The following is a 26,801-nucleotide window of genomic DNA, read 5'->3' as shown; positions in this document are numbered from 1 at the left end:
GTACAGTTGGCATCAAATATCCTTTTTAATTTCAATCATTATGTACAGATCAGTATGTACAGAGGTCAGAATACAGCAGAGGGTCGAGGGGCAGGGCGGAAGTCGCTGACATTCATTCTTTCCCCAAAAAAAGAAAAGAAAAGAAGAAAACAAATCGTAGAGTTCCCCATTTCTCTCATTAGATCATCGCGGATCAGCAGCATGTGTGCATAGGACAGGTTCAGCGACACGCGCATGTGCACACAGCAAATAAATATGCACATGAAGACCGACTGTACCGCCCGCTGGCTGATCCCGCTGTAGAAGTCTGCCCTGATCACTCACACACACACACACACCTACAGAGACACAGAGCCACAGCAAAGCAAGAAAAACACACACCGCCTCATCAGTCTAAGCTTCTTATTTTCTCACTGGGTTTAAATGAGAGACTTTTGAGTTGATTTTTAGCTTAATTTAGTAGAAAAGAAAATGTCACAGAATTCTCAGGGGTATTTAAAAACTAACTTTTGAACACTACAAACTGAACTTGGAATATTTGTTTTATTTTTAAAAGTTCAAACTCAGCCTTTTTCCCCTCTCATTTATTATCATTAGTTAAATGAGAATGACTTATTTTAATGGAACATCAGCTAGAAATATAGCAGTATTTACTCAAAATGGACATAAATTTAACTGCGTAACTTCCACAACGTGTTTTTTTAAAAAATATTCAGTACGAGGCGCTGTCTCTTTACTGTTATTACTCATAATAATCGCTCAGGGGCGTAATCCTAAATCTTATTCTCCCGCTTTAAGGTACGTGATGAGGAAACACTTGAGAGTAGTGGAGCAGAAGAGTCGGCGAGGATGAGAAAAGAAATATTTTAACTTAATTGTAGCGATGGAGGCAAATATCTCAAACACACATAAAGCCAAAAAGAGGTCCAGAGCGGCACTTCTAGCAGGCCACGCCCACTCAGCGTGACGGTACTTCAGTAGCAGATCATGGCGTACAAACATCGAGAGCTTTGGTGCGACATGAGACGATCAGGATTATTTTCCTTTAGTTCAAAATAGCACGACAGGCGCAGATTTGATTCTCCAGTTCATATATATATTTATATATTTATATCTATAAATCCATTCAATGAGATATGTACAAAGTATGGCAAGGAGCACGATTTTATTTCAACTCGTCGTCGGGTGGCGTTGGCTCTTCACTGTGCAGTCCGTCGTGTTTCCAGTGAAGTGAACGTTTCATGCGTAGACGGAAAGGGGGGGGAGGTGGGGAGAGAGTCTGCGTCGGCGGCGTTCGGCGCGGACCCAGGCCCGGACAAGCTCCGGAGGCTCAGACGAGTTCGTCCAGAGATGACAGGAAGGAGTCTTCACCCCCAGGGTCATGTGGCGTTGACCTCCATGATGTGGTCGTCGGCGGTGGGCAGCACCAGCACCTGCTGCGAGTGGCTGTTGTTGAACACCTGTCCCGGACTGAAGGGCTCCAGGCGCGGCATGGCCACGCCCCTCTGCTGCTGGTCGCTGCTGCCCACCGAGTGGACGCTGCCGCGGCTGCGGATGCTCGCCGTGTCCCCCTGGTCGTCCAGCGCCTTGTCCAGCAGGGACAGGCTGTCGTTCTCCACGCAGCTGTCTGCGGGCGGCGGGGGGAGGAGAGAGGGACATTAAAAAAGGGTCAGCACAAGTCGGAGGATGAACAACATCCTCCCTGCTGAATCAGTGAAAAAATATATATACAGTACAGACCAAAAGTTTGGACACACCTTCTAATTCAATGGGTTTTCTTTATTTTCATGACTATTTATAAGGCAAGAAATCCCACTTATTAACCTGACAGGGCACACCTATGAAGTGAAAACCATTTCAGGTGACTACCTCTTGAAGCTCATCAAGAAAATGCAGAGTGTGTGCAAAGCAGTAATCACAGCAAAAGGTTGCTACTTTGAAGAAACTAGAATATAAGGGCTATTTTCAGTTGTTTTACACTTTTTTGTTTGTTATTCATAGTTTTGATGCCTTCAGTGTGAATCTACAATGTCAATAGTCATGAAAATAAAGGAAACTCGTTGAATTAAAAGGTGTGTCCAAACTTTTGGTCTGTACTGTATGTATTTTATAACTAGAGCTGGACGATAACAGATCTGAGTTTTAATTTTAATTTCTTCTTTTTTTTTTTATGTTCGCCTTAGTCGTTTGTAATTTCTTTTCTATAAAGAAATTACAAATGCTTATTTTGAAGATTCCCTGCTGTGATTTGAATGAAGGAGTGTTAGGGATCATGCTGTGAGAATTTTTGTTCAATTACAAGATAATGTTAGCTGAAAAAAGATGCAATTTTACCAGAAACCATCTTAAAAGTTCACAGTTGTTTCAAAGTCCTGATACTAGTACTGCGAAGCTGATGTGTTAGGAGAATAATTATTTCCTTGACTGTAAAACGTATCCCAACGTATAACTCCACAAGATGCTCAACAATCCTCTGCTTAGTTTTTTATTTTGCAGAAAAATAAACCAAATAAAGTACTAAAATTACTACTTTAACTTCTATAAAGTCTAATATTACAACTTTACTCTGGTAATATTATGATTTTTATTCTTGTAATTAAACAAAATCTTGGCCACTTTATCGTAGAAATGACATGAACTCACAGTACAAATAAATAGAAGCTTAAAGCTTCTATTTTAAACCTGTCATCTTAAGACAAGATGATAGGTCTTAAATGTGCTGATATCACTCTGAACTATACAAAGGCAAGGAGTGCATTGGTGAGGGAAGAAAAAAAAAAAAAATCCAGATTTTCTCAAAATTAAATCTTGAAAACCCCCCAAAATTTGATTAATCGATAAAACGGATTAGATCGGTCTGGCGTTACAGAGGCTTTACTTCCTGTGGGGTCTCACCGGGGTCCGGCTGGATGGCCGCCGCAGCGTTGTGAGGGAGGTACTTGAGGACTTTGATTTTGGGGAAGGGCAGGTGGCCAGCGAACAGGGGCATGACCTCGATCTGCACCTTGTGGGCGGCGTTGACCCTGAGAGGCATCAGCACCATCCCTGAACTCTTCCCACACACGGCCCAGTTGCTGCTGCTGTCGGCCACTGCGGACACAAACACACAGCAGTCAGCCTTCATTCAGTCCCTGCTCTTCTTCAGCGACGTTTGCAGCATTTCAAATGTTCCCCTACAGTGGTGGGCTTATCTATATTATTATTTACGGATGTATAATTTGAGATTTATTTAATCAGATCATTTGTACCATAAAATGATCACTTCTCAGAATCTAGTCGCTTGCAAACATTTTTAGTGTGTCGTTTTTCACGTGTCGTCATCCCTTCTGGGGCTGCAACCAATGATTATTTTAATAATCGATTATTCGGATGATTAATTGGATAGAAAAATTTTAATTCCATGGAGGTTTTTTAACCTCTTGAGTCGTTTTTATACAATATTAGATATTAGAAATACATTACAAGGTCCAAATAAACAATTCAATTCCATTTTAAATAAAGAAAAATGTATATTTTAATGGCTAAAATGCAATAGCAGCGTTCCTGTTATTGTGTACGACTGATCGTTTGTAAATTATTTGATACATTTTTGCATTTACTGATTAAAAGTTGGATAACAAAAAGTGCTTAATCATTTTTTTTATTATTATTTTTTAGCAGGATTTGAACCTTGTGATGCCAAAATGATGCCACTTAAAGGGTTCTGGGTAAAACATATTTAAAAAGATGTTGTTGTTTTATCTTAGATGCAAAATCGATATTTTTTTTGTAGAGTTTTGGCTTACTTACTGCTCTGACGGCCTTATTTATGAGTCTGTATACCAAAGATAACGATTAATCGATTGTTAAATTAGCAGACGATTATTTCAAAACTCAATTAACCACGATTAATCTGACTAATAGTTTCATCCCTAATCACTTCAAACTTCAGCTTATGTATTGGGGATTTTGTGACAGACCAACATAAAGTGAAAATGATATTCAATGCAATGTCCTGTGTGAATAAAAATTTAGCATTTGGCTCCAACCATCAGCTTAGTGTTAAAGAAAAGCGAAATCCAAGCTAAGCTAATTCACCATCATCCGATTCATGCCGCTTTTATTTAGATGACAAGGTTGTGTTCTCCTTGAGGAAAACCCTGCTGCCGACTCACCTTCATACATAAGCCTGGTGGTTTTGAGTCCATCCGTGTCAGTCTTGCTGTCCTCGGCTACCTCTCCCTCTGAGGGCTCAGTCAGTCGTGTTATACACACCTCCAGCTCGCAGACCAAACCGGAGCGGCAGTGCTGCTCCCCCGCGGGGGGCAGGATCTCCGCTCTCACGCTGTACAATGTCTGACAGCAGGAAACAAGAGGCCGGGTCGTCATTTTCTCTTTCTGCAATCTTTATTTACAATAGTGACAGTACTACTCGAGCGTTCAGGCCACAGGAGGAAGAAGAAGAAGAAGGAGGAAAAGAAAACGGCTCAGTGACTCACAGTGACTCTCTCCAGCTGGAACTGGTAGTGGAACGGTTTGAAGGCAGAGCTGTCTTGGTTAGGCGGACTGAAGTTGGCAGAGAAAACACACTGTAGACACGAGGGCAGATCGTCCTTCCACCTCACCTCCCACAAGCAGAACACGCTGTGCTTGCTGCACAGAAGCTAGAAGGGGGGGGGGGAGAAGAAAGCACTATCAACAGATGTAAGGCATCAATCATGTCCAGGTCCTGATCGTCGGACACTTCTGGAAATGCTTTCACAAAAAGGACTTTCTGATCACTACAAAAGTCTGAATGGAGCTTTTGGCTCAACAGGATAATTTGGCTAATGTGTTACAGCCTTTATATGGAAAGTTGAACTGTTCTTCTCTCCGTTTACATTTAAGAAAAACCTTCTTTCTCACCTGATTTGTTTTAGTGTTAAAGGATTGTAGTTCCAACGATGAGTGTTGCTTCTCTGTCAGTTTCATGTCTGCCAGGGTGAAGTTCATATCTGACACGTTCTGCACACACACCTGGATGTACTTTCTGTGGCGTCACAGAGGACAGAGGTAAAGGTAAGTCCAAGAAAATGCAGAATTCTACGTATTTGCTATTTTTACCAAAATATAATCTAGGGCTGAAACGATTAATCGGATTAATTGTGATTGATCGATTGTTGAAAAATCAGTAGTCAATTGCTAACTGGAGTATTAAAAACTCTAGAGCAGGCCATTTGCTAAAAGAAAAACAATCAGAGCAGAAATTATGCTAAAACTGTACAAAAATATTTACATTTTGCATATGAAATTTAAAAAATCTTCCTTTTCTGTATATTTGTTTTACCCAGAACTCCTGGTGTCAGTTTTAGCTTCATCTGCTTCAAACTCATTAAAAAAAAAGCACCTTTTGCATCCAATTATCAATCGTTTAATCCAAAAAATGAATCACCAGATCAGCTATACACTGTATTGATGTTAAGTCAAGAGCTGAGCTTTTAACAAGTATTTATTTAGCAGCAGATGCATCCTTTTATAGACGGCCAAGAGCACACTAAAGGAATGATGTTCTTGTATAAGGCAATACAATGTTTATTTTCTTAATTTAAAAAAATAATTAAATTATTTGTTTATTGGCATGTATTAATGTTCTAATAATGTATAAAAAAAAGATTAAATGAGAAATCTGCAGAATCTTTACCTGATTAATCGTCAAATAACAGATAGAATAATCAAATACTAAAACACTCATTCGTTGCAGCCCAAACATAATCCCATAAACATTTTTATCTGGATGACAGATTATTCTACAATCGTGCTGCCTCACCTGTTGCCAGCGGAAAGGAGTGAGTGTTTGGTCTTGAAGGGGATGTAGAAGGTAAGGGCGAGCAGGGTGGAGTAGATCGACCATGGACAGTCGATAGACATCTGTGGACAGAAACTACACTGTTTAAAAAAAACAAAAACAAAGTTGTTTCCTTTCCACTTGTCATCGTCTCAGTTTCTCAGACATTTCCTGATTAAATGCTAAAGAAATACCGAATATCAGAAGGCTCTAATCTCTGGTACTGACGACCCGCTGCAATACGTCTAGGTTGAGTTAAAACAAGAAACTCTGGTTTCTTGGCGTGACTCTGGCGTGTTAATTTGAGCAAACTGCATTCAGTTTCTCAATGTAAAATAACTAGGAGGCCACAGCAGCAACTTTATGTCCTTAAAGGAAAATCACACTCCTGCAGCAGAGCGCTAGAAAAACACAAGAACATGAAATGTTGTGTTCCTCACCCTTTGGTCAATGGCGGTCATGGGTGTGTCGGGATGACTGTAGCTGCGAGGTCGATGGCGCACCTCCCCGTTGGTCAGCCTCTCGTTGGCCGGCCGCTCGGACCCGGACGGGATGATGCACAAAACCTCGAGCTGGAACTCCAGAACGTGGTAGGGCGGGGTGGGAGGTAGGCTGATGCTCGTCACCTTTTCAGACGACTGGATGGACAAGACGCTTTCACCCACCAACTCTAGTTAAAAATAAACAAACAAGAGGAGGAATGACAATGTGAAGGGATTTTGACAAAATGTAAAAAATCTACAGCTTCAGGGGAAAAAAAAAAAAAAAAAAAGTTAAGTGACTTTTCTGAAAAAAATCCTCTAATTTTATCCCGATAAAATTTTTCAAAAATTTTTCAAAAATGAAAAGAGAGAAAAAATAAAATGTATCTGGGGTTGATGTAGTTTCCCCAAAGTAACATTCAAGCATTTTCGAGGTGAGTTTTCACATTTTTTCAGTACCACACTTTAGAGATAAAAACAATACAAATGAACTAAAAAAAAAAAAGTCAGTCTCAAGTCATGATTAACAGATATCATTTATCACTGTTAATAATAATGACTTCTTGTAGTATTCTACATAGCAGACACAAAGTAAACTAAAATAAAGCTAAATTGTATGTTTTGAAATGTCTTTCACACATATGCTATACACCTGAGTGGTCCAAGAACAAAACAATAAAAACAAATCCTTCGATTTCAATACGTTTAACATGCAAAATATTTATTTCAACTACACAGATCTGAATATCAAGATCAAGCATTTTCCAAACCTTCAAACCACCTAACAAAAATTCAAGCATTTACCAGGACTTCAAGCACCTGTATGCATCTTGTATGATGCTGGAAAAGACCGAATCAAATCTGAGAACATGTTAAACTGCATCAGCGATGAGCGGCTGCTGTTACTGACCAGCCTCTGGGCTGCTGATGCGGGCCGTGCAGCTGGAGGAGGGCAGGATGGGCATGGTTTCCGTGTTGCTGAGCTGCAGAGCGTCTCCTTTCTTCACAGTGTAGTGACCTGTCAGCAGGGTGAATTTCACCAACTGAGCCATCCCCGCCAACAGAGGCTCTGCAGACACCAACCAGAAGCACAGTGAGCAAGAGAACGACAGGACAGAACGCTTTTGGCCTCTAGTGGAACCAAAACGCCTCGTTATAGTGAGTTAGAGTTCATTTCATTCTGCAGAATGTGAATTTATAAAGCAGCCTGTTCACTTAGGACAGTCTTTCTGAGACTTGACTTGCTTTAGCAGAAACAAAAAATTGTTTCCTGCACCATTAAAAAAAAAAAAATCCACCCATTTCAATAAATTACATGTATTAATTGTATTTAATTAATTGAATTTAATCATTTAATGAACTAAAAATAATAACAGCTGTGGACGTGTAAGCAGAGCACCATTCATTACCGAGTAAAGTCATAAAAAACAAGGAACAGTTCAGACTGAGTCGACTCCTAACCGCTCACCGCATAGAGCCGTTCAAAGGAATCCAATCGCTAGTGAACGACACATCAACACTCAGCAGCTGTAACTTAGCTTCCTCTGATCATATAATATTCCTGGAGTTGTTTTCTTTTCACCGGTATCTGCAGCTTTTCTTTTGAGTAACCCGGTTTTAAGCCAGCTTTCATTATTATTTTGAACACAATCCTTTGGTAAGCTAGCTGTAGCGTCGCACTTTGAGCTGACGTCACGGCAAATAAACGGTCGTTTACATGCAGTACCTCGCGGACCACTAGGAGGCCCCCCCGCGGACCACCAGCGGTCCGGGGACCACAGTTTGAGAAAGACTGACTTGGGATGTTTTAACCTGTTTACAACCCGTCAGGTTTAAAGTTTCATGAAAATAACTACTTATTTGATAGCATGTATTTTGGTGTCATATAGCAGGGGTTGGATTTTACTCATACAACATAAATTCAGACCTGAAAGTGGCTCCACGGTGAGCTGGGGCTCCTGAGAATATACTTCATATCGGACCGATGGGTAGATATGAGACAGCACAAACTGCACTTCACCCACAGTGGCGCACAGCTGCCGTAACATGTAAGTTCCCGGCTGTCCACTCTGTGGAGCAAAATCAGAGGAAAGCAGAGAATAAATGGGCAAAATGTGGAGGACCGAGAAAATGATGAACAACATCTTCCATTTTGATCAATATTTTTTTTTCTTATGAAAATATAATATTATAAGTCATTAAATTACTTGGAAAAAAAAAGTTGTTTTATTGATAATGTACATTTTGATAGTTTTTGAAATCCTGACCAACGTAGTTTGCACATTTGTTTCCAACAATCCTGCAACTGATGATAATAATAATAATAATAATTTGATGCTGATGTGAAATCAATACTAGGATGCTCTACGTTCCTCATTGTTATTACAACTTTTTTTTGCATAATATTCTGACTTTTTCTAATAATATTAAACTTTATTCTCAAATTATTAAGACTTTATTCTCATATTACTCTGACTTCTTTCTTGTTGTATTACTACAGCATTTTTATCGTAGTGTTGCAACGTTTTTTGGGATTATTACTGTCGTACAACTTTATTCTATTAACATTATGACTTAATTCTTGTACAACTTTTTTTAATCAGAATATTACTTTGTTTTCATATTTTTTCTTAGCTTGGCCCCAATATTCTGTCATATGAATTTACATAAAATGACTGCATTCTCATAATTGGCTTATTTATTTTTGTAGCCGGGCCTAAACACTCTGTCGTCTGAATATACTTTTAACATACTTTAAAGAAGTAAATGTTCAAAAGAAAGACCAAAAACCTCCTTACGGGTGCTGTCAAGGTGATGCTGTTGTTTCCGGGCTCTAACGTGACATTCTGCACCTTCAGCATCTGTCCTCCTTCCTTCATGGCCACAGCAGGCGGGCTGACACAGTTGGACGTCTCCGGCGGCGAGCCGTTTTCACGGCGGCGAATGATCAGGTGGGTGTTTTTGCACACCACTCCTACGGAGTTGAGAGAATTGTCCGAGGGACTCCTGTCCTGAATCTCGTCCATTTCTAGCGTGGGACCAGCAGCCGCGGAGGAGGGCGGGCCTGCTGATGAGTTGCCCTGTTTAAACTCTATTGTCCCTTGGTTTGAGTTCCTCAGTGTCCCCTTGGACCTCCCGTGAGTCCCTCCGTGATCGATGTCAAAGTGAATGCTAGCAGCCAGCTGCTGAATGCGCACTGAAACGGGCATCAGGCACCTCAGAGTGAGCTCCACCTGCAGCACGGCTCCGGAGTGAACCGAAGCGGCCGCTGGGTGGAACTGTAGCCGCGTTAGCTGAGCAAAGACATTCATGCTGAGAGTCACTTTGTGAGCTGCGGAAGATGGGAAAGAAAATACAAGTGAGGAGAGGGAGAAACTTTTGTGCTTTTTAATAACTGTGCGCCACTGAAATCAGTCCTGTTCAGAATATACATGCAGGAGAAGTTCCTTAATCTGTCCATTTGCAAAAACCAGGGGTTCACCGATTACAGTTGGCCAAAACGGATTTATCGTAGAGTTACTGCACCTCCAGCAGTAACTTTGTTTCCTCACCATTTATCTTTGCCTTTCTGCTTTCTGCCTACACATGCTGATATGTTCGCTAAATGCCACATTAATGAAAACTCAACTGAGTGTTTAACAAACTAATTTCATTAGATTCCACATTAAAACAAAGCAGAAACAGATGTTTAAATAAAGGCACTTGACCTGTTACAAACTGATTAAAAACACACCAATGCTCTTTAATATTTTTCATATCCATGACTGATTACTTACATTGGTTTCCGGACCTGCCAGCAAAAGTGAGAATTTCCTGACAAAAGTGCTTCCTCTCCTCCGTGGAGAGATTCACATCACCGGCCAGCAAGGCACTGGTTTGCAAGTAGCTGCAGTTGTTGTCAAGGAAACCACATAATAAATAACGCCTACTTTAAAAGGTAATCTTTCTCGGTCTAATGACCCTACCAAAACTTTTCTAATTGTTTTTTCATTAATTAGATGTGCATAATTCTTTACTCTTGCATGTAGACATAAAATCATAAAACACAGTGGAGGAAGCTTTACCTCCACGGATCAATAGCGAACGGTATTTGTTAATGCTAATTGATACAAATACCAAAAATGCAGAAACAAGTGGTGTGTTTTAGTTGACGTTAGTCACTAGCCCAGGATACTCTTCAGTTCTGCCCAGCAGTTTCTGACACTCAGCGATCTGCTTCCTGGTGTGCGTCACAGGAAGACTCCATCCCTCCGATGCGTACGACTTCAAAGCTTCCTGCAGAAAGGTTTCCGCCCGCTCAGGGTCTCCCTTCCTCCTGTCAAAGACCCACGCAGACGGGTAAGCAAACAAAACATGTCGCCTTTTTTTTTTTTTTTTGTAGAAAAGAATACATAATTTACAGTGTGAAAAAACTTTCCCCTACTCTAAAATGCTTCAAATTCATTAACTAAGTCAATAATTAATACCAAATCTATGAATTTAGATAAAAAAAACCAAGTTATTTCTTTACTTTAAATAAATTTTTCTGGTATAACCGCACACCAATATACATAGTCAGAGTACATTACATTACTCCCAAACTTCCTTACATGTAGAACTCAGCCAGGCTCTTCCCCACCAGCCTGGCGGACCGCAGCCGGCCGATGGCCTGGTACATTTCCATAGCAGCATGAGAAAGTTCCTGATGCAACAGAGAGCCAACAAGGAGGTGTTGGAATGGAGAGAGAAAAAATTAGATCCAATGTTTCAAGGACGTTACATCAGAAAATATATCGATGGGACAGCTGGAGCAATATTTTCCAATGAAATACACCAAGAGGTTAGAGTGAGACGGACTTACGAGATAGTGCCTTTCGAAAGCCTCGACGGACGACAAGGCTTCTTTCAGCTTTTTGTAAGGACTCTGCAAGCTGTTGACTGTGAATAGACATTTGAGAGAAACACTGTTACTTTTCTCCAATTTAAACCAAAGTCAAGCAGGTTTTAGTTTCATTTCTACAACCAGGTATTAAGCTTTCCTACAGCTTGTTTCTTTTTTTTTTCAAATTGATATCCAAGTTAAAATAACCATGAGCTGGAGAGATAAATAGAAGAAATCAAACTCTTGTCCCGAATCAGCTAGACTGAATCTAAAGGAGGCTCACTGGGCCGCTGCTGCAAAATGATGTAAAAAAACCCCCAAAACTGTCCCAATTAGAAGCAGCAAATAAGCTTAACCTGGAAATCTAAGAATGTTTTTTTATTTTTTATTTCAGTGCTACATCTATAGGTTCAAGCTCACCAGTTTCTGGCCTCTCATCCCCGAGTCCTGCCAGCAGATCCACGGTCCTGTTCAGGTCCTCGGACGTCGGCCCGTTTTTTGAAACCAGGCCGCAGAGTTCACCCAAACTCTTCAGCTACAACAACAACAAAAGAAGGGGATGCTTTTATTGTTTGGGTAGTTTTTTTTGTCTTCCCCTTTTTACATTTTAATCAGATAACAACAAAAATGCTTCTTTAGTCAATAAGAATTTCGCTCTGCTTCTGTAAAACAAATTGAGAAAAGAAGAACAGATAGGTTTTAATGACTACACAGAAAAAATATGCTCAATTGTTGCATGTTGTTTGTAGAGATCGAAGATGTTCACAAGTCCTTCTTCAAGGTCAGGTGTCAAGCGTATCACCCCAATTCAGAGGGGAGCCTAACGCTTCTAATGGCCGAAATAAACATTTTCTCATCAAATCCACATGCAGTGCAGCTCTAACACGAGATCTCTGCAGGCTAGGATTTCAGATCTATACAGTTTGTCCTGGGACCAAAATTGTTACATAAAATTTGATAATTACCTTTCAATATTTTAATATTTATTAAGCTGTCCTTTAATCATGTTGTGGTCAATTTGTCATATAAAAAACTGCTAAAGGCTGATTTATATTTGGAATTTTCAAATGTAATATCTACATAACATTTATGCTTTAAGAAAGCAAATAAGATTTCTGACTGGATCACGCTTTTAATAACTAAGTATAAACCTGTTTGTCCCTGCTTTCATATTGTCAACATATGTAGCACTAAATATGGTTTGGAGGGTTTCTTCTCATTGTAAGCTGGAGGATTTCTGATAGTATTGGAAACCCATTTTGTGAATACATATTTTAAATCTTTGTCCTTAATTCTAAATAGTAAAGATGTTCAAAATTTATAAAAACAAACAATAAAAGATGCAATGTGTAGTAAGTAAATAAAGGAGTGTTTGAAAGAAGGAAACAGGAAGAGCTTTTATTGTGATGTTTATAGCCTAACAGCAAGAAAACGTCAGAGGTAAGTTTTGTTTCCAAGGAAAAAAAAACAAACTTGAAAATGTTTTACATCATTTTACATCTCTCTTAAATTATATAAATATTTTTCCTTTAATCTGTCTCTCCAAATCTTTTTCCGTCTGTACCTACTGCATCTTTTTCCTCTTCCACTCCAACTATTACGTATCTTTACCAAACTCAATCTGATAAATTCCCCACTCTTACGGTAAACGAAAGATTAAATCATTTATACAAATATCTAACATTATGCTTCACCTTGTCTGTAGCGTAGGCCCAGAGTCCGACAGTATGGGAGCAGTTGGCAGCTAGCTGTGCCTGATCACAGCAGCCCTCGATCCGGTGCAGAACCTCCAAGCAGCTGAGAAACACCCAGCAGTCCAGCGCCCCGTCTATCACAGACACCTGCACGAGGTCGAGAAAAAAAGCGTTCTAGGAGGAGCTGTGCGGCAAAACGGCGTGTAAAGTCGTGAAGAAGAAACCGGGCTCAGTTTACCTCCAGCAGGCGCAGTTCCTGCACGCAGTTGTGGAGCAGCTCTAAGGCTCTCTGCGTGACCTCCCAGGGTCTCTGCAGGAAGATCAGTAAAGTGCATTGCCGAGAGAACAGGTAGCTCCTCAGGTCCAACAGGCTGGCCTCTCCGCGCTGGATGCTGTCCCTCTTCTCCATGTCGATGGGCCGCCGCAGCAGCAGGCCGCTCCAGTTGCGCACCGGGGCGCAGAACGACCCCAGCCAGTTGGCCGTGTCTGCTGACAAACACAAGCCGGTCGAAAATAAAACGACGCCCCACTCCTGATTGTAAAAGTGAGGAAAAAAAAAAACACGGACTGGTGGAGACAACTCACCTCCTGCGCCGAAGTTCAGGACGTACTGAGTGAAAAGAGCGTCTAGTTCATCATACTGGACCAAGGCGTCTTCAAACTGCTGCAGCATCTCAAAAACAAAGGCCAGCTCCTCCTAGACATTCACAGGCATTAAAGAGGCTGAACATGCGCATGAATGACAGAAGAAAAAACAAAACAAAACTCCATCTCAACAGATAGAGATAGTGCAATACGCTGGGATACCTGAACCATGAAATATTCACAGAAGCTCCAGCCGGGCTGAGTGCGTTTCTCTCGGAGCGTACGCATGTCGTCTTCAAACCGCCCGAGGTTTTTGGTGAACGACATGAGGAGGAGAGTGCGCAGCTTCAACAGCAGGGAATTCCAGGACTCCAGGGACCGGGACGAGTCCTTCAGAGGGTCCGACAGAACCACGCACCTGTTTGTAACAAAGAGAATTTGATGCATTTGCAGGTCAGCTGGACTTATTCTGATTCTACGACTGAAGAATTGTCGAGAAGGAGAAACAAGTGAGCGCTTCTGCTCTCTCTTTGCGCCAACAATTTAAAGGATGAAACAAAAACACCAAACGTTGTCTGTGTTGACAGGACAGAAACGGAGGCGGAAGCTCAAAATGTGAGCGCAACAAAACAAGGAAGTGCGGATTGACAACGATGGGAAGTCGATGCGCTACCGTTGCTCGTTTTCGGACTCCTTTTATCTGAACCGACCCGTTTGAAATGGGGAAGCTTTCCTACCTGTCGTTCTGCTTGTTGCAGAAGTCGCTGCGGATCTTGTCCACGATGGACGAGCGAGGCAGGATGTTGGGCTTGTTCTTCTTCTTGGTGTCGTTGGTTTCCACGGCTATGATGACCCAGTCCGCCGAGCTGTGACTCCGCAGCGTGTTCTGCCAGCGCATCATGTCCTCCTTCACTGAGCTCTTGTACGTTTCCGTGTCCTGCACGAGAGGCACAGATTTTGTTAGCCAGGCGGTCAGTGGACGTTCACTTGCGCTAATCGGCCGTATCGTTACGACTAATAAAAAGCGAGAGGAAAAACACGGATCGATTTGCAGTGATAACTGCCACCAAATAGTACATATTTTGTTCTTGAGGGATTGATTAGATGTGCAATGAGGATTTATCTAAAGAGGGTATAATATGAATTTTCCAGTATATGAAATTGAATTTACACTACATGTCAAGAAGATGCTCGTTTCTGTTGCCTGTTACGCCCCTTTTCCTCGGCTCTGCTCGCTTTCGGAGCTTTTCCACCGGCTTTTTTTTTCGGGGCTGGCCCTGCTTTTTAGGTCAGGTCTCTGAAAGGATTGCTCATTTCTAAAAACTCAATATTTGGTAGAGACTCCTTTTATATGAATTAATTGATCAAATTTATATTGGGGACAAAAAAAAAAGTTTCATGTCTACATATAGTTTTAACAAAAAGAGCAAATGAGTTGGAGTAATATATTTAAAGGATTGTGAAATATATGTTTTGAGTAGCGTTGCGCGTCTTCTAAAGCAGGGTCAAAATAATTATATGTTAGCATGAACTATCAGGAAAAACAAATGTGAGCTTCAGTTAGGGGATTGTGCATTAGAAAAGTTAAGCTAATTGGACAGTGGAAGCAACAAAAGCAATGCTGCTCAGCTTCTCTGAACTAAACCTACTTCTCTGTAAAACAACTGATGTGAATGTTGTGACCGGGACTTCCTGCATCAAGTACCGTGACTCGGCCGATGCCTCGGGGCGGCGTCTGCTCCAATTTGCTTGGAAGAGTTGGAGGGGTTGAATATGATGATATGAGTCACTTATGTAACCGTCGACGGGGAGGAGGAGAAACGGGAGATAGTGTTTTGAAACCGAAACAAGCAAGCGGCAGTCTGCAGAGTGTTGCTAAATGTCTGCGACCAGTTAGTGATGATCACAAAAAGATGTTGTGAAGCACAAAGTTAATTTTGCAACACAATGCATAAAAATGTGTTTGCTTCTTTAAGACTGTAGGCATGGCAACCTGAAGATGGTTTTAATTAACGAGATGTGATTAAATCCGCCTGACTTTCCAGCGACTGGGTCTCGTGTTTGTGCTGCTCCCTGGTCGGATTGGAAGCTGAATTAGTGTTTGGTTTTAGCAGACGGAGGCGCTCGTGTCACACAGATAAAGAGGTTTCTTATCAAGTTAATTGGTGTAGTTTTGAAGCCTGCGCTGTCCACAGCTCAGTTAGAGACACAAACACACCTGTTCCTATCAGCCCTGGCATGGAGTGAGGTGAAAATGTGCTTCGTCTTGGAGGAAAACAAATGGCAGCGGCAGACGTTCCAAAGCACTGAAAGCTAGAATGGTGCAAAAAGTCAAAATTTTCAGCTTTTTATCTTCTCTAACGGATGACATTACAAAAAGCGATGTAGACATTTACAGCTGTGACATTAAGTTGTGACATGAAGATGATTTAAGAGATGTAAAATGTCATACAGAAACATGAAAAAGTAAAACACCCTGAGCGGGTTGAAACTGCAAAAACCTGACTGCTGAGCTTGAATGCAAGGGCACAAAAATTATCTTTGCAGCGTCTTTCAAAAGTATTCACACACCTTAAACTTTTTCACATTTTTGGCGCATTGCAACCACATTTCATCACATTCTATGTATTTTACTGGGATTGTAAGTGACAGACCAACACAAAACTTTGGATATTCATGCAGTGGAAAGAAATTCATTCATGAGCTTCAATGTTTTTATTAATAAATCCGCCCAAAGTGTGCTCTGTGGTTGTATCTGCAAGACTTCTTGGCGTGTTTTTCTCTACCTGCTTTGCACATCTAGATTTCAATTTTTGTCCGTTCTTTAGAAATTTAGCAGAGTTTTTGTTAGATTGTAGCTGCAGTTCCATTATAAAACCTTTGTCGGTATTCTGCTAACGTGAAAGTAAAACACAGTTTTACACTAGCAGTGTTCCCATTAAATAAGAAATGCAAATAAATCACATGTAATAAATCATTTAACAAAAGAAAAACATTCAACGGCACCATTCTCCTCCTTTTCTGGCAGTAGTAACATCCGGTTGTTGATCACGACTCGTTGTGTTTCCGTTGTGGTTTTACGAAATACAATAATTTTGATACACCTGAAAAAGCATCTGCTCCTAGCGCAAAAACCTTTTACTGAAAATTGTGATTTTATTTAATTTTTTTTAACAATTGACGTGTTTCCTTTAATTAATTAATATGCTTAAGCTAAACTACTCCACTGTAGCTCTGCTTAGTGGTGGCAGCTTGTTGGAAGAAGCAGCTCCTGTTTAAAGGCCTTTGCATCCTCTACCCTGTTTTCTACCAGTATTTATAATCTCCATTCATCTTCCCATCAACTCTGAGCAGCTATGACAATTTTCTGGGGGTGCCACTGGACAGTACAATAACAAAAAAAAATCAATTGCGGCATCACAGAATTATGAGGGAGTATGAATACCTTTTAAGGTTCAGTAAAACAAATCAATTTGAAAGCAAAAGAAAAAGAAAGAAAAGAAATTGTATATTAATTCTCACAATATTAGCAAAACTACAAGTCTGACATTGTTTTATCAAACCAAAATGAGCTGCTGAGACACTCTTTGGCCTGTTTGTTGACTAATTTTGGGAGGTGAACATCTAATTCTTATAAGCTTTAAAGTAAATCGCAGCTTAGGTTTATTTTTCCAACACTACAGGCATAGCTGTTGTGAAACATCATGAGTCACAAGCTGGTGACAGCACTTCCTTAACTAAACCGAACGCTCAGTCGGCAGCAGCAGGTTCCTGCCCCCCTCTGTGTTGTTCGCCACTCTGTGGCCCCTTTACGAAGGGACATGAATGCAGGCTGACAAGTGGATAAACTAGCGGCAGAGTTGAAAACTTGACTTTTTCTATATTGTTCAAGTCACGACTGCTTAAATCATCAATGAGACCGACACATTTAACTCTCTTCACAAACACTGACACAGCCAGAAAGATTTCCTGAAAGATGGACTCTAAATTCTGTCTCTGCATGTTTTGCATACAAACCGGTCTATGACACATTGTATTCTAGGGTTGAAACGATTCCTCGAATGATTCGAGTACCTTGATTATTAAAATTCCTCGAGGAAAATGGATCTGCCTCGAAGCTTCGTTAATTAATGTTTTATTATTTAGAGAACCGTGTTCCGCGCTGGAACATTATTTGCTGCGCAGTGCTCTCACTTCTGCCTCTGAGTTGTTGACGGAAGCTAAGTGTTAGCAGCATAATGACCAATTTTCAAGTTCGGCCTGGGGGATTTTGTTGATTAATAATAATGTCCGGCTTTTCATCGTTTTTCGGGGACCAATAAGCATCCTTAAAATGACTGACGCGATGCCTGGAGTACGGCAGCTTTTCTCTTCCGGGAGCTGCTGGTTCAGAGCGAACAGCAGGAAGAGGTTGCAGGAGTATTTATACAGGTGAGCAGATAGACTGAACACGGCGAGCGGCTGAGTAGCTGATGCTTACAGTATAAGTGTAACTTTACGGACGAACCGCACAATAAATTTCATATCATCCAGGTCTCAACAAACGGGTGGCGGAGCGCATCATGGCGGTACATGGCTGGAAGCTGAGTTTCTGACTGTGACGAACGAAGGTGTCAAATCCCATTGCTAACATTGACACAAAAGCTATAAATGGGCGGGCAAGGCATACCTGTCAAGTCTCCCATTTTGGCAGGGAAACTACTGTTTTTTCATCCCCCTTTCCCCGTATTAGCATTTTCTCGTAAATATTACATATTTGTATAACTTTTCTTCAGGTTAACTTAGAAAGTGAGCTATTATTGTTACAGGTTAATTTCCTAAACTACAAAAAGGTTACTGCTAGGGATGCTCAAATATGAAAAATTGGACTGATGTTGATATCCAATAGTAACACTGGTATTATGCTAGAGTTACCAATATTTTATCAATTTATCCGATTACTCGATTAATCGTAAGAATAATCGATAGATTACTCGATTACTAAAATATTCGTTTACAACAGCCCTATTTTATACAGATGGTTGTTCTAAGCTGGAGCGTAAACAACCACGTCATTCCTCCCATTTCACAAAGTGCTAAGGATTTTATCAAGACCCAGCAGCTGAGAACTGCTAAAAATAGGCTTTTTATTGTAAGACTGCAAAGTAAAAAGTTTAGAACATGACTAACCACAAGTCCTCCCATGGGTGTGCCATGCTCTCGGTTGGTGTCAAATACTAATTTCATTAACCAATAATTATAATAGAAAAAAACAAAGAACAAGTTTTTATTTGTTTTTTTATTCAATTACAAAGTTCCAGATCTTTAAGCAAGAGAGGACTATGGAAGCAATTATAGCAATTGTTCCTCGAAATAAACAGAGCAGAGTTATTGTGTGCGTGTGTGCCTGAGTGTGTGTGTTTGAGTCTACTCACACAGCAGTCGGTCCAGTAGATGTGGAGGAAGGGGAACGTGAGAAGAGCCTTGTTGCCCTCCTTGGGGAGCAGCTCCTCCTTAAACTGGACAAAATTAGCTTCAAGGTGGATCATTTTTGGTGCGCGGCCGTAAGTCCTGCACAGCAGACAAAGCAGAGTTTCACGGCCTCATTTCACTTCTGTGGCAATGAAAAATCAAGATGTTCATTAAATGACAACATCTGATGATGATATACCATCGGAATCGTCACTCTGTCAGGCTTGTCTTTGAAATATTACTCTATAAATGCTTAAAGGTTTGATTAGCTACTTGTTAGCTTCTCAAATAAATAAAAAACAATCACAATTTGAGAATATTTATTATGTGCAATACCTTTTTTGTGTCTAAATTGTGAAACAATGAGTATGAACTGAGGATTTCCCAATCCGATCCAGATACACAACCCATTTTCTTCTGCACTTTACATCATTTTGTTTGTCTAACATGAGTTCTCACTGTTTTAAACCCTTTACAGTGACAATAATTGGAAAACAGAGACTATAATGGCTGCTGCAGCTTCCAGCCTGTGTGAGGCTTTGGTTTCAGAGCTTTCTGTAAAGAGCAGCTGAAACACTAGTCCTTCAATTCTACAACGTTCAAACCAAAGTCAGTTTTTGAAGGAGTCTATGCCCACATTATTACCTGGAACCACACTGAAACATGTCATGTGCTGTACGCTCAATGATTCATATGAAAACAGAAAATAAACAAGCCAGCATTAACATTAGCAATATTTACAGACAGACCATCCAAAAGCAGCAGGAAAAGGTCATTGTTATTAAAGATGTCTTTTTAAAACCCTTTTAACGGCAAACATGGCATTTATTTTAACATATTAGTATTTAAAGTATTAGATTGGGCCTCAGTATGAGTGCATATCTATTCATAAATGACGTGATTGCTAGCATTCCTACATTCCTTATTGTTCTTTCAAATTAATGTCATTATGAATGATATACTGATAAAAAAAAAAAGGAAAAAAACAAAACAATGTGCTGCTGTTACCGGTAGCAAATGCTTTCGTTCTTACCACTTTAACCAGAAGTGCGGTAACGCTAGTTTCGACCACGCCAACATAAATAACTTCAGTGTCACATTCATGCAGACCACGTTCAATGCAACCAGTCGGGTTTATAAAACTCATGGTGAGGACACCGGCTCCCATATTTGCTGATCTCAAAGAAATCCATCCTCATTTTAACAATGCATTTTGTTATTACAGCTTTGAAATCTGAACCCTGAAAAGGCTGAAAACTAAAAACAGGTTTCACCACTTTTACTCCAGTGTGACGTTGCTTTGCTGAATTGGCCTTTTGTAATCAGGTCTCAAGCCATTCCCATAGGAACCATTTCTTGATCCTAGCCAGTAAACTGAGGCCACTTCTCTTCAAGGGAAGCCCAAAAGGCTACCAGATCGGCAGTGCAATCCTTAAAACAACGACGATATGTACAACTAGTAAAAATAATATGCCTTTTTCCCCCCGTAGCAAATAAACTGAAAGACAACTTCCTCCAAGCCTTCACAATATAGCATTACCCAAACAGCTTCCTGTATCTTTTAAGTCTGAAAGCTGCAAACTGTAATTTGTCTGTGACACCAATTAGCAGAGAGCTGTCTACTTTGTTAACCGCGACCTATAAAAACACTAGATACAATCTTAATATTGGGTGCAACATTAGTGTTGGTTGGTAGACAGAGGATGAAGCAGCTACATATATTACGTTGAACTACTTGTTGGTACTTTCAACATTGAAAACTGAATTTTTGCACAAATCTAACTTGCAATAGGCTTGAGGTTCTCATATTGAAAGCACTAATGCCATCCGGCACCAATGATTCCTATTGGTTATTCGACAATGGGCTTTATTCTCATGTCAAAACATTAAAAAACAAAAAAATTAACGTGCATGATATAATTCTGCAACTATTGTACCTAAACTCAATACATTTTTAATATATTTTTTAACAACTTCCAAAAAAAAAAAAAAAATGCTAAAAAGGTTAAAAATACTTCTATTTCTATGCTCACTGCATCACTTGTGGTTCATTGAAGGCAGAATAAGCGATTATCACTTCCAATCCAGAAAAGATTTCCTCAGTGAGCAACTCTTCCAACACCCTGCTTCGTTAACCTGCACCTAATTGAACTTTCACAGCTACTGAGACTCTACTGCCAGATAAAATCAACTGAGCGAGTAACATGTACTGTTCTGAAGCTTAAACGTTGCTCACAGGTTGGAAATATGCTAAGCAACTCCAGAAAATGAAACAGAAGAAGATCCAAACAGCCTATATCTGCAGAGAGCAGTGTCTATTTTATGGAGTTGTAAGAAAAGCGACCTAGCTTCCCGAACAACCTTCTTTTGTCTACTCTATCCTCCTTTAAGACCACTGAGTTTGCAGTAGGGAACGTTTTGTGGCAAAAACCCGTAACGCGTAGCTTTGTCAGAGGAAAAGTCCTCCAACATAAATGACCCTCCCAGAGCATCAATAATAAACTTCTGTCAGAAAGTAACAAGGGAGCGGAAATGATCTCTGACCTGACTTACATCAGGTTTTTCCACATGAGCAAAACTAAAATAAACAAACAAACTCTTTCTCTTCACCAACTGCATGGCTAAATCTTTAAACACTGGACTGTCTTATTTTCTTACCTTTGACAAAAGACAAAGAAAGATGCTCTTTATATTTTTCCTGATGTTTTGCTCATGGATTTAACCAAAACTCACCTTCTCCACTCCATTGGCTCCCTGGGAAGCTGCTGAGCCAATGAGGTGAAGAGCGACGTGAACAAGCTCTGGTCTCCAGCACCTGGACGGAAGAGAGACAAGAACAACAACAAAAATGAAAACTGAGAAAAGTGTTTGAAGAAATTTGTTTTATTCCTTCCACTTTTTAGACTTAAAGAATCGTTTCTGTCAGTAACACAGGAGAATTGCAAAAGACAATTTTCCTAAAGATAAAGCGAACACAGGGAGTGAGAATCCAAACATGCTAAACAAGCCTTTCAAGAATGTGCAGTGAACAGTTGGGTTTAGTTTCGCACCAGACGGTCACTCTGCAGCCTAAAGCAAAAACTGCATTTGGAGACACTGACGGCCTTTGCAGATTTAAAAACAATTCTGATTAAAGAAACCAAGCAAAAAGACACCTGAACGTATCAAAGTCTCAGGCAAACTGGCAGAGACAACTGTATAATGGGAAAACATACCAGTAGATGGCAGTAATGCACCAATTTGTTGTTTGCAAACCACCATTAAAACTTTAAGAGGCAAGAAGAAGTCGACAAACATGGACGACAATCAGCTTCATCAAATGTAGTAATAATGAGCATATTATTTTGAATTCATATATTTAAAAGAACAGGCTTTTGCAATTATTTTTTTCCCATTATTTTAATTTAATTGCTTAGCTATTACAGTGTGAAAAATTTGTAGAACGTGCCAATGTTTAATCCAAATTAGCAAAGAAATCGTCAGTTGCAGTCCTGCAAAAAATATAGCCAGCAATACAGAACAACATCGACGTCAGTACTACGCATAAAATCTCTGCATTTTTTTCTAAAAACAGTAACGGCGAACAAAATCCCTCCATCACTCCCTCGACTTACAAAGCTGGTTAGCTATAGAGTTTAGCCAGGAGCGGCCTGTGATTACAAACACCAACATGGCGACTATATAACCGAGGTGGACTTAACTCTATTCCCAGTCTATTACCAGACTGCAAAAGGCGACTTAATCCCTCCTTGAAGTGTTTTGTGAAAGGAGCTTATGACTTGACCACCTTAGTCTTGAGCTTTTTAATCTTTTTATGCTGCATTAAACAACAAGAAGCATCACCAGCTATTTTACAGACAACAAGACCTTGAATGTACAATACCTTAATAATCAGCTTATTCTTATTGCAATCCAGACAGACAGTGTTATCACAATAATAACCATAATTGTAATTATTTTGCTTCCATTACAGAATTATGCGCTACTTTGTGTTGGCCTTAAAATCCCTTTAAAAGTCTATGAGAACTTACTTACTTACAAGGAGCGATGTCAGATAAATCTGCCCACTCGTGAAGTAGCTGCTACAAAAAAATCTGAGGTTTAACAGTGTGTAGTAATGAAAATAATCCAGGCTTAAAAACACTAAAGGTTTCACACGCCTTCCAGGTCGGGCGTCCGTTTAAACGTGTTCCCTTCTCATTAAAACAGTCATCAAACCAAACGGGCCTGGAACAATGTAGATATAAAAAGCACTCGGGTTGTAAAAACCATGTGTGGAGCACCAGACACAGACTAACAGACTTTAAACAGCGCCATACATTTCAAACAGGACAGCTACATTTTCTCCAGTTCGCATCTAAAATAATTTTTTATTGTTATATTGCTTAAAACAAAGAAAGATACCAAAGTCCTGCAACAGTTTCAATGTGGACGGTTCACAGTCCCAGAGTTGACAATGGGCTCCGCTGTCACATGAAAAATAAATTTTACAAACAGCTCAGTGGTAATAACAGGGATGCCCCAGATTTGCATCAGAGTTCTTAGCAAAACACCCTGTAGTTGCCATTTTAAAACAGCCAATTCTTAAAAAAAAAACAATGATCTAATGAATCTGGATTTTCTCTTACAACAAATGTTTTCACCTCAGCTCAAACATCCCCCGTTGTCCTGACTAAGCAAAAGTTAAAGGTTTTGTAATTTGATTTTATGACTTTTAAAGCTAACCAACAAGTTTATGAATGCATTTTCGGGACAGTTTTGTGCAACAAACAGCAACAGCAATGAAATATGTCCCGACTTGAAAGCAAGCTTACTTCAGCGTGCCACTTCAACAATTATAGCGGTAGAGTCAGATACAAGTTTAGACACAAGAGGCGAAGCTACGAGCATTTCTGGTCAAGTGTTTTCAGAACATCATAGCAGCTTTTTTAACAGAGGTCAAACCTTACTGGACTCTGGGTCAAAGTATGTTTCTCTGTGAGGACAAACAATTAAGTTAAGTGGGGGGAAAAAAATCACAGTATTTATGTGGGGAATTTCATGCTGATGGAACATTGTATTCTGATGAGGAAGTATAAACACTTGAGGCTACTAAGCTGCATTGAGATACTCATGCACTCATATCACCCAGAAATATAGTTATGTCATTATGGAAAAAAATAGAAATCCCAAATAGCACCTAAGAGCAATTTCAAAGTTATGATTTCACATGTAGACAAAGCTCCAGTATATATTTTTATTTTATTTTTAAGAAATAAAATACTAAAACCTGTACGGATCGTTATCCACACAGCAACAAACTATGAATCACAACACATGCTGACAGTCAGAAATGTATACTTGGCAGAGAACAGACTATTTGGTCAGTTTAGTATGAGTCTGTAAAATCTGATACTCTAAATCAGAAAACTACCTGACTGGAAACACTGGTGACCAACGACAATGATTTGCCGTTCTTCATTTCTTTTAGAAAGGCCCTACTTCTGTAGACCCAAACCAAAAACGGAGGCTTCAATAGTCAATGTTCAAACACAAACCCTAAACGGCAAACACGTTTGAGATCCAAGTCCAAGTGAACCTCTAAGCCTGAGCATAACACACACGAACTGGCTGGATCGGCGTCTGACAACTGTGACCCTAATATCACTATCATACGGCTAAATTCTCTACATGCTAATTTAGGAAGAGCCTAATTTACAAAACAGAAGTATAAAATGATGCAGGGCTGCGGCGAGCAATTATTTCAGTAATCAATTTCTCTGACATTTAATCTGATAAAAAACTAAAAAAAAAGAGGCATATTCTGCTGATTTTTCATTTAACCACTTATGCTTATTTTATACAAAAGTAAAGATATACATATATATTTTAAAATATATATACAGTATGTTTAATAAAAAAATCAGCAAATAATTAAATAAAAAAAATTTTAAATAAGAAACTAAACATTTTATAAACATATTGTTTCTTTGGTGTATTTTGTGTGTGTGTGTGTAGACAAAGTTTATAACAGTTACAATAAGAAGAAACAGTTTTATTGCCCCTATTTTTAGAAGAAAAAAATCTAAACAGTTGAAGTAATAAAAAATGTTTAGACTACTCTGGCTGTGGTTACTTAAGTAGATTTAGTTTTGCCTAATCACAGCAGTACAATTTGTTTTTACAAATAACAGCATATTTTTATTGTGACCTATGGTAAAAACCAGTAGGATTTTGTTTAAGTCCTCACATAAAAATTGTGTCCTGGGGTACTCTAATGAGGCTTAGAGTCTGGCAGTTTTGAAATTGGCATTTTCAGAAAATTGTTTATTTGTTTTAGGGCTGCATTATCTTGGAAAAAAACAGACATTGCATTTTTTTAACCCTAGAATATTGATATAAAAACCTATTTTCTTATTTCCTCTCTTTCTCATCTGTCCATCACTCTGAAATATTAAGCATTTTGGTCTGTAGTATCCCATGTGAGCATGGTTTGAGACTCTGGCTGGCTGGCTAAATATGACATTAGCATGAGAAATGCAAGTTCATAACACTCGGAGTATATTAGCCAGCAATTATTGAACTCCAAATTGTCATTTGCACCTACCTATATTGTCGTATAGCCCTAATTTGGTCCATCTGTAATAATAATAATAATAATACTAATAACAATGCAGATTTATTAACAGGCATAGCAGTATTCAAACTAGCTCAAGATGAGAGAATTACAAGAACCTACAAATCAAACCACAAAAAAGTACAACAAAGTAAATGGTGTTGATTGTGTTTACATTATGAAAAACTAGCATGAGTTCTTAGCTAGGGAACTGGGCAGATTCTGGTCTCTGGTTGAATTATTGCTGGTTCAATTTGTCAGTAAATCGACAGCTTTTTCGCTGAGTTCCCTAAAACAGGTCATTTATCATCACAGTCACCAAAACTGACTGCAAAAGACATGAACCAACTCAGTGCCACCTGAGTGTTTACTTGATTACCCACAGGCACCATGTGCTTCACATTTCCAAATCTGTCACCACATCCCAACAGTCTATCGTCATGTTGACTTTTACATTTCTTACTCTGATTTCCAGTATTTCTGTGTACTCCCGGTCCAGGGAGAGGCGCTAAAAATGGAGCAGTCTGCGGTGAGAGATGCAGCTGGCATTCCCTCCTAAAATAACCCCTCGTAACAAGCTTCCAGTAGACACTCAGGGATTTATGAATGGTAACATGGCCTCAAACATCATGTGGGTCGACAGTGTCCCAGCTGCTAGCAGAGAAAGCAGTCGCAGGATAGCTGTGAACAGGACGGTCTCCTTCACAAAACTGCAGCAAATAGACGTGACGTTTCTATCCTCGGCTCGGCCTGTTAAAAAGGCGAAGCTACTTAGCTAGCTGAAAGAAGTCCCATGTTTTATGAGGTCAATTTGTAGACAGCAGCCGGAGTGCTTATTATGCACGTATTAAAATAGGACAGGTAGAAGCGAAGTCGCCACATAGACAAGCTGAGGGTGACAGCCAGCTCAGCTAAAAAGAGCTAATGAATATAGCTAGCAGGCTAGCTGTCAAGAGAAGGAAAAGTGAAGCTGGCCGTCTCGTTTTATCAATCACTTACATGTTACAATCGGCTTGTTTTCCATGGTATAGATGACTGGCTTTTCCTCTTGACTCTCCATATGTTTTAAGGGTAGTCCTCCATGAAAATAACCTCCAAACAGGGCTTTATTATTAGGAAGTGCCTCTTTGTGCGGCTCTGTTGAATCGGTGGGGCCTGCGTCCCCACTGCACCTCCGGGAAGTGCGTAAGCCCTGCGTCATTAAAGGGCCAGTCTGTCATTTTTGTTTTGGTGAAGGAAACGTTGACAACAAGCAAACATGAAGAAATTATTTTTGATTAAAACACATACGCATAAAAATACTTCTTAAGACATAGCTGCAGTTGTTGTT

At 39.9% G+C, this 26,801-nt stretch overlaps 1 protein-coding gene across 2 annotated transcripts; it reads right to left on the bottom strand.

The window, feature by feature from the left end:
- Nucleotide 1: 1 nt before the first annotated feature.
- On the bottom strand, nt 2-26,652 carry trappc10 (trafficking protein particle complex subunit 10). Of its 2 annotated transcripts, none has more exons than XM_032567954.1 (23): nt 26,471-26,652; nt 21,610-21,691; nt 18,840-18,975; nt 14,163-14,362; nt 13,648-13,843; nt 13,426-13,537; nt 13,079-13,329; nt 12,841-12,987; nt 11,567-11,681; nt 11,126-11,202; nt 10,875-10,966; nt 10,460-10,600; nt 10,062-10,171; nt 9,084-9,616; nt 8,213-8,354; nt 7,196-7,354; nt 6,244-6,473; nt 5,786-5,886; nt 4,885-5,008; nt 4,479-4,643; nt 4,155-4,335; nt 2,896-3,090; nt 2-1,627 (listed from the first exon to the last, which is right to left on the bottom strand). In XM_032567954.1, the coding sequence occupies exons 1-23, from the start codon at nt 26,529-26,531 to the stop codon at nt 1,380-1,382; spliced, it is 3,798 nt and encodes a 1,265-aa protein (XP_032423845.1). In that variant the 5' UTR covers nt 26,532-26,652; the 3' UTR covers nt 2-1,379. The 2 variants fall into 2 exon arrangements, with proteins under 2 accessions (XP_032423845.1, XP_032423846.1); XM_032567955.1 differs by having other exon boundaries at nt 13,079-13,326.
- Between the last annotated feature and the right edge of the window lie 149 nt (nt 26,653-26,801).

Source organism: Xiphophorus hellerii, chromosome 7 (assembly GCF_003331165.1).
Source record: "Xiphophorus hellerii strain 12219 chromosome 7, Xiphophorus_hellerii-4.1, whole genome shotgun sequence".
Taxonomy (NCBI): domain Eukaryota; kingdom Metazoa; phylum Chordata; class Actinopteri; order Cyprinodontiformes; family Poeciliidae; genus Xiphophorus; species Xiphophorus hellerii.
This window is presented reverse-complemented; position numbering and strand designations above follow the sequence as displayed.